The sequence below is a fragment of the Sitophilus oryzae genome, unplaced genomic scaffold (genome assembly GCF_002938485.1).
Source record: "Sitophilus oryzae breed Bouriz unplaced genomic scaffold, Soryzae_2.0 scaffold_1719_pilon_pilon, whole genome shotgun sequence".
NCBI classification, from domain to species: Eukaryota; Metazoa; Arthropoda; class Insecta; order Coleoptera; family Curculionidae; genus Sitophilus; species Sitophilus oryzae.
The window spans coordinates 132,334-143,456 of record NW_022146412.1 but is presented as its reverse complement, the minus strand read 5'-3'; the positions used below and the strand labels follow the sequence as shown (position 1 = coordinate 143,456).

Below are 11,123 nucleotides of genomic sequence, written 5' to 3'. Positions count from 1 at the left end.
CCATACAGGGTGGCCCATCGAAAACGTTCCGCAAGGCCTAACGGCCAGGGTCAATTTTGTTTGTGAGGGGGACAACTTTTGCCCCAAATGATTGCAAAATCTTCAACCCTCTAAGCGGGGGTATCATCCCCCAATTTTTTTCAAATGGGAAGGGGGGTCAAGTGGTACCGCAATGAAAAGGGCTGTCTATTCTCTATATGTTCCCTCTTCGTTTTTGAAAATCGGTCGAGTCCTTGAGAAAATATGAAGGATTGAAATTTGGAAAGTTTATTTAAACATTTATCAGGGTAAATGATAAGGATAAATTCCTTCGACCAATTTGCTGTTTTTTTTTTATTATTTCTAGATGTTTACGCATTTTTTCACTTGCCACAAGGTTGAACGATCAGGTTAGGTAGAGTGTACTTTCTTTTTGAACCGTGTAGTTAATCGGCACAACTTTCGGTACTGGGCTGAGGTCAACCCCAGGGTTTTTCACGAGGTGCACACACAAAACCTTCAGAAATTGAAAGTGTGGGCTGGTATTTTTAGAAATTCTATTGTGAGTCCTTTTTTTCTTCCTGGAAATCTAACAGGTGATATGTACTTGGATTTACTGGAAAATACCATCGACCCAGCCCCAACTGACATCATAGAGAACAATCCTGGATACGTTGAACTAATATTTCAACAAGACGGTGCACCTCCACATTACTCTCAAAATGTGCGTAGTTATTTAAACAATAACTTTCCCGTTCGGTGGATAAGACGAAGGGATGCAATTGAGTAGCCTCCCCGGTCACCCGACTTGACTCCTTTAGACTTTTTTCTATGGGAACACATAAAAAGTAAAGTGTATAGCACTCCACCCGCCTCATTAAAAGAATTACCGAAATTTAATATTCAAACAAATAAATAAAATCAAACCGTGTACAAAATAAATAAAATTGTAAATGGACTTAAGGAGAAAAATTTTTGCGGCTTTCTTTTTGCTTTTTGTTGTTTTTGTTTTTCACATTGTGCGATAATATGGATATCTAGTCTTTTTATCTTTTTATTATCTGTTTTGGTATCTTCTTCTCTTCTCCAATTTTGATATTGTCTTCGTTTGAAGCAATTGAGTGAATCAAGAAAGGCGACCATATGTTTCCCCGATCCGTTCTTCTTTTATATTTATAAACCATCTGCAATTAAAAGAATTGAATGTCTTATTGGGCTTACCAAATATACCACAAGGTGTCTTGTCAATGCATATAAACCAGATATTGAGGAGGTACCATTTAAGGGTCAGTGTCCTATTAGGCGACTTTTCCCTATGTCTAATAATAAAATATAATCAGTTAATTGTTCCTTAAGTCTCTTTCCTTATTCTATTTCGTTTTATATTTTCACAAGGAACTTTACAGAAAATTCACCGTATCGCAGAATTATAATAAATTTAAATACACCATCCTTATAAGTAGAAATTTCATGTAAATTAGATTTTATATAATAATTTTTACTTTTTTACCTGAACTAATAAAATTAATGCTACAGTTTTATTTACCGTTATTTTAATAGTATATTTTAGAACACTCTAATAATATTAATATTAAAATAAACTACTAGAACAAAAACAAAACTTAAGTTTTGTTAAAATGGACCTAATGATAAAAGCATGTATGGTATAGATTTTCCCATTTGCTCAAAACTTTATTTCGAGTTTCTTATATATTTATAAGCATATCCTTATAGTTATATTCCTTAATTTGTTTTAAATGTAAATTCCAGTTATACAATTTTAACTGTATTCTTTTATTAGAGTACCTTTTAGCTTAGGATGTTAAGGTATGATCCGTTGGTTTTCACATTTACATTTCTTCCGAGATTTGAAAATCAAATCATCATGACTTCCATATGCTTTTATAGCACGCCATTATCTTTTATTAGCTAACTGAATATACTTATACGTATAGTAGTTAGCTTAAGCGTTTATAACGGCTTTATTTATTTCCGAAAGACTGGCGCCTCCGTCATAATATTAAATAAACATAAAAATAGCTTAAAAATTTGCATAAAGTTAGTACTTTTATCCGGATCGGTCTAAAAGTGAAAAATAATATTTAATTATGAAAATTATATCCGTTGTTGTATTATCTGACTCTAGAGAACTACAATATCTAGATTGGAGATTTTTTGTACATCGTTGTTTCACAATGAGGTATATCGATTAAAAATATTTTCAATATGGCGGCACTTCCGGAAATACAAGGGAAATACCGAAAGTTGACAGCAAGTTTCTTGCTTCAAAAGGGTATCCCCATTTTTTATTATACAGGGTTGTTCACCACATACGACACGGAGTATTGCAGCTAAACGATGAAATTTTTACAAATTGTAAGTTTTGGGTTCGATGAAGGACTATTAGAGGTACAATTTAAAAATAATTTTACAAGATACAGAGTGTCCCAAATAAGTAAAAAATATCAAAGTTGTATTTTTTTAAACGGAACACCCTGTATATTATTACATTTTAAGTTTCTACGATCTATTTCAACCTTTGAATAAAAAGATTAAGAAAGGAGCACAGGGCCGGCGGAAAGGAAATATTGAGACCGGGCGAGTACCCTATCTGCCCCCCCCCCCTAATAGTTATTACAACTCTCTCTTTTCTTCAATACTATACTTTAACTACAACTAAGCATATTTATGCTACTTTAACAATAAATTTTCACTGAAAGATACTTCAAAATTATTCTCTTTTTATTTATTATATAACATAAATTAGGCTTGATTAATGCTCGGATTAATGTATTCAATTGTTTTTGGTCACTTCCTGTTCCACCCGGAAATAACTAAAACTTTTGATTTTTAAATGGCACTTTCGGTAAATTTCTACTTTATTCGATAGAAAATGACATTCTGTGTAGAATGGCATATCATATGACCACTTTTGACATTTTTGTTTAAAAAAACCGTATTTTAAATTTCAATCAACAGTGTGATGTCTGTGTTAAAAAAATAATTCATTAATTTAAACAAAGAACCATAGAAAAATAGATTTGGTGGTCTAATGTTTTTCGTCTTGTTCTGGCCGACTAAAAGATGCTCAAAACGCATTTTTTTAATCATATCTCAATTTTATCAAATGGAACAAGGATGGCTCATTAGCATATTTGGAAAAAGCATATTTTTAAGGATAATTTGATACTTGGTATATCTAGTCAAATTGTTACAAATTGTTCGCCATTATGAACCGCATGTAACAGTTTCAAATAAACCATATTCAAAAATTTCAAAAGTTGACATATGCTATGTCATTCTATTCAAAGTGTCATTTTCTATCGCATAAAATAGAAATATATCGAGGGTGCCATTTAAAAATCAAAAGTTGTGGTAATTTCCGTAATAATTTAATAAAATCAAACAGGAAGTGCCCAAAAACAATTGAATACGTCAATTAAGCCTAATTTATGTCGTATACTACCATACCAAATCTCGTCTTTTCATCTGATAAAATAAATAAGTCATAGAGGTGGGCCACTTTTGAGACGCACCCGGTATATAGAGTTATAAGAAATAGAATTCCAACTTGGCAGTCTCGTGATCTTTGAAAACATTAGTATTTAGTTGCAAGCAATTGCATTATTTTTCTGTAAGAATTTTTTTCCTTTCTTTTTCACAATCAATTATTTCGTGCAGAATCAATATATGCTCAGACAGTTTGGTCGGCTTTGAGATGCATTTCTTTGTGAGGAATTGTTTCTGTGATTCCTCTAATGAGAAAATTTTACGATTCTGCTACCATTTTCAGTGTATTATTACATAGTCAATCCGGAACAATCCAAATCACCAAAAGATTGATATCTTTCCCACTACTCTTAATAAGTTAATTTAATTAATGAGGCAAACTTATAAGTTTTTTTTGATAATAAGGATTTCGGGATCCTCTTCAGCTTCTTGCGAATGAATATTTGCCTGATATAATTTTAGGGGGTATATTAGCCATTAATAACAAATAAAGGATGTGGGTAGTAGAAAAAGTTGTGGGTAAAGAAAAAGAAAAAGACAAATCCACAAAATTTCAAATCAAATTCAAATGTGTCAAATGAATCGTCAAACAGAACTGTCAAGGATCCCCACCCTAGAGTCCTTTTTCCGCCCACCATGCATGAATATATGGATAGCATTATGCTCCTTCTTTATAAAAAGATTTCAACAATTAAATTGTTTGTGTGTCATATAATATTGGCCGCTGTCATGGAACCGAGGGATTAAAAATTATGATAAATGATTTTTTTCAAACTAAAACAGTTTATGTTAGATATAGAGTGTTTTGGATATCAAAATTCATAAAATTTTACAGAGAATTTATATTTAAATGGGGGTTTAAATTTTTAAATGGGGGTACCCCCTCTCTGTATCCGCCACTGGAAGTTAATGAAAGGATATTAATAATATAAAACTAAATATATTAAACACTGAAATATATCTATCATAAAAACTTTGAACGATAAAAATTACAAATTTCTTTATCAGTTTCTTCATCACCTGTTAATGGAATGGTTTCCATAAACTTGATAAATTCTTTACTATCCGAATCAAGAAATATCTCATACTTTTTAACATATTTAATATTATTTTCATCATCCACATGATCAACGACACTTTTTTGAATTATTGTAGCTTCCTCTTGTTTTTTCACTACTTGTTGTTCTTCACACCGTAGGGCAGTAAGAGTATTATTATTGTTTTCTTCATCCAAATGATAAATAATATCTTCCTGAGATTTAGATTCATCTTTTATATTATCTAAATCTTTTTCATCACAGTGTGGTGAAGTTAATAGGTACTGAATATTATCGAAAGTTACATTATCTCCTTCATCAAATTCATCTAGGAGCACCTTAACAGTATGTTCACTCTTATCGTACATTGACGCACCTCTTTTTTCTATAATTCTGTTTTTCCTGTCAGTCTCATAAACATCTAAATTATACTGATCTATGTTATTACACTGTGTATATGCCGGAAGTGTAACTGAATCATTTCTAGGACAGCTGCAATCTTCATGATCATCATGAGCTGCACTGACAACTGTTTTGGTAAAGCCATAATTTTCAGGGACATCACACTTATTGCACTTGCAGGTTTTGAAATCAGTTGCATATATTTTATCATAGGCATTATCACTGGTTACTAAATGATGTTTCTTTATATTTGGTTTAATATTTTCTAGTTCATAACAATCATTACAAGTATTTTCGGAACGAGAATGATTGTAAACTCTTTGGTTCTTTTGATAAAAACAATTACATTGAGGTAAACTCTTTGAAAAATCACTTTTATAGTTACAATTTAAATCCAAGGCACATGCATCATCTGTTGAAGTGTGTTTATTTTTATACGTATAGAGGCACTGATTTGAACTACAGCTGCATAATGTTTTTTCATTGAAGCAAGAGTTGACAGTCGTATATTGATGAAGCATAGGGTTCAGACTATGTACTGTATCACTGTAATTCACAGGAATACTTCTTACAGATTTATTATTTGTATTATTCCAATTTAAGTTATAATCATTGCAGTTATACTCGTAGTGTGAAGAATTAAAACAATGTTGCCTCTCGTAATGACCATTACTGATATTTTCAGCGCTATAATTATCCTTGTGAGGGTTTGAATGATGTTCATCTAAAATTAGAATATCTGGTTCCTGAAAATTACTTTTTTCATTAAGTTTTGTTTTCGCTTTATTTAGTCCAAACTCTAACTGTATGGTTTCATTTTTCAGTTCCTTTAATCCCAGAATACAACGTTTGTAGGTTTTTTGTTGATACTCAAGATCTTTGGCTAAAATATTATTTATAATATCAAGTTGACCATAATAAAATATGAATTAATACACACTTAATAAAAGTCTTTCATTTATGTCTGCTTTTTCCATTCTTGTTTTTATGTAATTTATATTACTCTGGCATTCTTCTATAGTTTCCGACAATACTTTAGCTTTTTTTAGAGCGGATGAAAGCATATTTTCGTAATACAAAATTTCTTTGCTATTGTTTTCGGTACTATATTTTCTGGCTGAATAATTTTCTGATAATATTTCTGTTTCTAGACCTTTCCTACTTTCTACTGCTTTGGAGAATTCTACATTTGGTAAATCTACAAAATTAAATGATTTGTTTATTTAGTGTTAATAAATCAATAATATTTTACCGTCATCCAATTTAGTTTTTTCCTTTGTACTATTGATTTCTTTTTCTAAGAGTTTTATTTTTTTCCTCATAAGCTGCATGCAATATCCAATTAATTTTCTTTCAAAGTTAAAATCTGGATTACTGCTGGTTATAAAGGTATCTACTAGATTTTCACATTCCATTTTTTCATCATCTTTAATATTTTTCTCGTTCTAAAAATAAAACATATTTAATGTCTTTTATGTTGAGACAAATTGGTAGGAAGAATATATCTAAATAATTTACCAAGTTAATATATTTGGAAGAATTTTTCCTCAACTGTCGCTTTAATTCTTCAATTTCATTTCTCAGCAGTACAATTTCTTGATAAGGATCTTCAATTTCGTTTATAAATGGTTCTGTTTTTATCATTGAAACCCTCTGTGCAAATTTACAGGTACTTATTGACTCCTATAAGAATCGTTATTATTATCATTTATGAACTTTTACGAAGACACGCGTTATATACTTGAATATTTTTGGAAGCAAGGGACAGGGTTGCCAACATAACTGTTAAACAGTTTCCAGCTAACGAATCTTTCAATACAAAAGTCATGACGCTGTTTCTGTAAGGAATATGGGCCCTTTTCGATTGTGAAAGTGCCAGAATCACTTGCTGAAGAAAATGTAAAGATTTATTGATATGCTTGGCTTCAGTTAGTATGGCTCCTGTAATTTTTGATTTATAAACCCTTTCAGACCTATAAAAAGAAAAAAACAGTTTTTATTAAAAGCTCATATAGTAGATGTGGGCAATGATTGAACAAGTCGTTCATTTGAACGAATATCAAAAATAATTGGTGGGATTTGATTCACCTCTTAAGGTGCGTCCAGACCTGACGATTCGAGAGCGAGCAAGATATTCCAAATTCGGTAAGTGTGGACGTGTCTCGTTGTAGAGAGTTGATGAATAAAATACGACGAACCAAATACCATATTAAAAATACAAAAATGTATTACTGTATGCGTTATTATTTGGTCATTGTTTGTTATATTCAATTACAATTTAATATGTCATCGGGTCAATTTAATATGTGTCCTTTCACTATGATCCAACTCGCTTGTCTCGTGGCAGACTTGCCTCAAAAAATGGATAGAAGACGTCTCGCTCTCGTCCTGCTCTTGTCTTGCTCTTGCCTCGCTCTTGTCTCGTCAGATCTGGACACACCTTTAGAATACTGTTCGTTCAATTGAATCGGGACCAGCACGGATCCATAAAATTACAGCGAGTCTTAAAAAAGAGTCATAAGAATTGAATCGGATCACAATGCGTTTAGTAGTTTTGGGATTAGTTTACACTTCATAACAATCAGTAATATATATCTGGCCGAAACGTTGTGTATAAATTAAAATAAATAAGTACTATGGAAGGCCGATTCAAATTTCATTCATAGATTTTAAAATATCGTACCCTGCCAAATCAACAAAGTTCAGCTTGGAGTGCCTGAGTTTCTGTGATTCTGTCTGTCTCGAAGACAAGTACATGGTGAATATACAATGTGACCTCGATGAATATTCATTTAAGGGTGTCTCAGCAATAGCTCTTAAAGTAAAAAATTAATTAAAAATATCAATAAGGTAGATTAATTATATAGCAACCTATTGGTTTCTCCTAAAAATAAGAGTCTCATGGCCTCTTCTTGAGTTGCCACTGTTAACACACTCACGTTTCGCATATGAGGTTCTCCTTTTTTGTCTTCGAAAATTACAACTCTTCTAAATTTCGCAAGGAAATTGAGACATATAATATCAAAAACTTTTATTAGACTAAAAAGGACTTACGGTAATTCTTCTAGCTTTGCGGCTACCTTGCATTGTTTGGGATTAAGTAGATCATAGCAAATCTCGTTGTATATTTCTATGTACGAGATGTACGTAGTTGGTTTATCTTGAGTCTTGTAAAGTATAATTACTAAATTAGAAATTAGTATGCATTGAAATTAGTGTTTTATTTTGCCAAAAATGTTTATTTAAAAATAATTATATAAACTAATAAAGCTAAATATACAGATTATACAGCTGAAACTTTTGATTTTGTTTAGGTTTTTTTAGTTGGTTGTTTTATTGTTTATTAATTTTGTTTTAATGTTTATTAATTTTGTTTTATTATATATTGTTTATTAATTTCACTTTGTATTTTTACATAATTATTTATAAATTTCGAACAGTTTTTTAAGTTAACGCAAAAAGGCATAAAATATTGTTTCGAAGTTCGATAGGCACATAAAATTTTTTATTTCAGAAAAAAGGTTGCACCAGTGCTGTCCTGATTTTCTAAATTCAAAAGGTGGCAACCCTGGTTAGTTTTCAGTTTTCCGTTTTAACTGACAGACAAAACTTTATGTAGGGATGCGGGGGGCACGTTGTTACACGGGTAAGAAGTTACACGCTTTTTTTACCAAGATTTTAAACTCTTTGATGGACATAAGTGGACTCATTTGTTTTCTTATAACATTGTGCATTACATAAAAATGATCAGTGACTCGCCAAGCGCCAAGCTGCTAAGTTGTGTGCATGTGTCTCGATTTGAACCAAGTAAGTAAACAAATCCTTTACGAAATTTTTGATTCCTGATGTCTATACTTTTTATTTTCTCAAAAATGTTTACCTTGTGAACGTTCAAATATATCTACCTTTAATTTGCAATGCTGTGTTCTTCTACTATCGATATCCATTAATGCTGACTTCAATTTATATTTAAAAACGTGCCATGGGGCAGGTAGTTACAATATTTTGGGGTAAGTTGTTACATGTAACATCTTACCCCAAAAAATTACCATGCCTTTTATTGCACCGTTCATCTTCATATTTTAAAAACTCTAAATATTCTTTGTTGTAGAGAAACTATAAAAGAAAAACAGAAAGAGGTACAACTAGTCAAGAAGTTTATGAATCGCAAGAAGTACTGCAGAATAAATCGAGCATTCGTAAAGGAAGCGAAATGTTTATTTTGTGTCGGACGTCCTTATCCAGGTATATCAGAAAAAACAAAACAACGAAAGTTGTTCATTGGGTTACATTAAACCTAGATTGGTATTCTCACAAGAAACAGAACATAAATTAGCTTCTTATCTACTCAAAATTTCAGAAATATGTTTTGGTTTACTACCAACAGAAGTTCGAAAACTAGCTTACCAATATGCTGTAAAACTCGAATTAACAAATACAAAGCAATTCCCCCCAGCTGGCTTAGAACTAATATGGCTGGGCCGGACTGGTTTAAAAGTTTTATGGGTAGAAATACTCGACTATCTCTACGAACACCAGAAGCTACATCTTTGACTAGAGCAACGTGGTTCAACAGAACTAACGTTAAAGATTTTTTTGACAAACAGCAAGGCTTACTCTAAAAATATGAATTCACTGCTTCGCGCATATGGAACGTTGACGAAACAAGTGACACAATCGGTACAGAAGCCTAAAAAATAGTTACTGCCCGTGGTCAAAAACAGGTCGGTGTGATCACATCTGCCGAAAAAGGAACACTTATAACACTTGCATGTGCCATAAATGCTGCTGGAAATTCAGTTCCGCCGATGTTCGTATTTCCCAGAATGAATTTTCCCAGAGACACGGTCTTTTTCTCCACATATCTTTTTCTCCATGCTGTAGATATTATAATTACTCATAAATGTTAAAAGACTGTTTAAAGTGATCTCTTCTGTTTATAACGCTTTGAAATAATAAAAAAAATTCGTATTATTGATGATTTTGTTTATTTATCTACCATAACATCGTGCCCCGAAGATGTAACAACTAGCCCCAAAAAGGGGGTAAGTTGTTACAATCGACGTCTTTGGTTAAATTGTTCTTTGTGAAAAAATTACATAAATTTTAGTAACTTTTTAATCATATTTTAAAAGCTGAATAGACATACTAACGATAAAATCAATCAAATGTATAAATTATATAATAGCTTTTGTCAAATTGACAATTCTCTAAAATTTGTAACAACATGCCCCCCGCTCCCCTAGATGGAGCTTTACCGATTTTGAATATTTCTGTCCCCGATTTTTTTAAATGTACCTGTTCAATATTAGAAAAAATATATTCCAAGCACCGAGGTATTATTCCTCTGTATTTATACTTCTTTGAAGACCCCGTCATTGAATATGTTTTACCACTTCCAGTCTAAAAAATAAAATATTTTTTTATACATTCCTTGAACTTTTAGATTGACTTTCACCTGTCCGTAAGCAAATATAGTACCATTAAAACCCTGCAAGAAACTATTTTATTCAATTATTTGGTAATAAAATATAGAAGTACGAAGTTTTTTTATCATTACCTATCTACTACAGGTCTGGCCATAAATTCAAACACCTCATCTTGATTAGAGTATTGATCAAAGATCTTATTAAATCTGAAAGTAACGAGCGTCGTTTTGGGTTTAAAACGTTTGACCTTATTTTATGTCTTACCTAAATCTTGAACCATCACGCTTTAATGAACTGTTATAAATAAATATGTCACTGTTGGCGCCTTCTGTATGTTCTGTAATTTCGTAACGCTAAAAGGTAATAAATACTGCAATAATATGTGTTTTAAGTTTATGTAATAAACAGATATTACTTTAGTTCTATCATCGTTTTGTTTTTTAACTCGGGCAAATACTTTTATTGTATTAGTGACCATTTCAATTTGTCAGAATGACAAAGTTAAAGAGCTGTCGGTTTTAAAACTGTTTATTTGTCACGTGTCACGTTGGCATTAACCCTTCATACACTAGAATATTTTGGTCTGCGGATTGGGCATGCTGACTTGGACTGCGGATTTAGTCCGCGGACTTGGACTCTCACGTACCAAAACTTTCGTATTTTGGTTTGCGAATTTCGCCTGCCCATTAGATCGTTTGGGACAAAATTCGACGTTATGTAGCAATTTTTGAATAGGTAAAGGAATATTAGAGGAAGAATTTATAGA

The 11,123-nt window shown here is 31.8% G+C and overlaps 1 protein-coding gene across 2 annotated transcripts; it reads right to left on the bottom strand.

Annotated features, from left to right (window-relative positions):
• Positions 1-4,447: 4,447 nt before the first annotated feature.
• LOC115881416 (kinesin-II 85 kDa subunit-like) lies at positions 4,448-10,863 on the bottom strand. 2 transcript variants are annotated; one of them, XM_030898876.1, is made up of 13 exons: positions 10,773-10,863; positions 10,622-10,710; positions 10,489-10,563; positions 10,387-10,429; positions 10,227-10,331; positions 7,983-8,095; positions 7,800-7,916; positions 7,612-7,743; positions 6,670-6,901; positions 6,447-6,611; positions 6,181-6,373; positions 5,869-6,126; positions 4,448-5,811 (listed from the first exon to the last, which is right to left on the bottom strand). In XM_030898876.1, exons 1-13 carry the CDS (start codon positions 10,833-10,835, stop codon positions 4,454-4,456), a joined length of 2,943 nt encoding a protein of 980 aa, XP_030754736.1. In that variant the 5' UTR covers positions 10,836-10,863; the 3' UTR covers positions 4,448-4,453. The 2 variants fall into 2 exon arrangements, with proteins under 2 accessions (XP_030754736.1, XP_030754737.1); XM_030898877.1 differs by lacking the exon at positions 10,773-10,863 and having other exon boundaries at positions 10,387-10,419; positions 10,622-10,667.
• Positions 10,864-11,123: the final 260 nt, after the last annotated feature.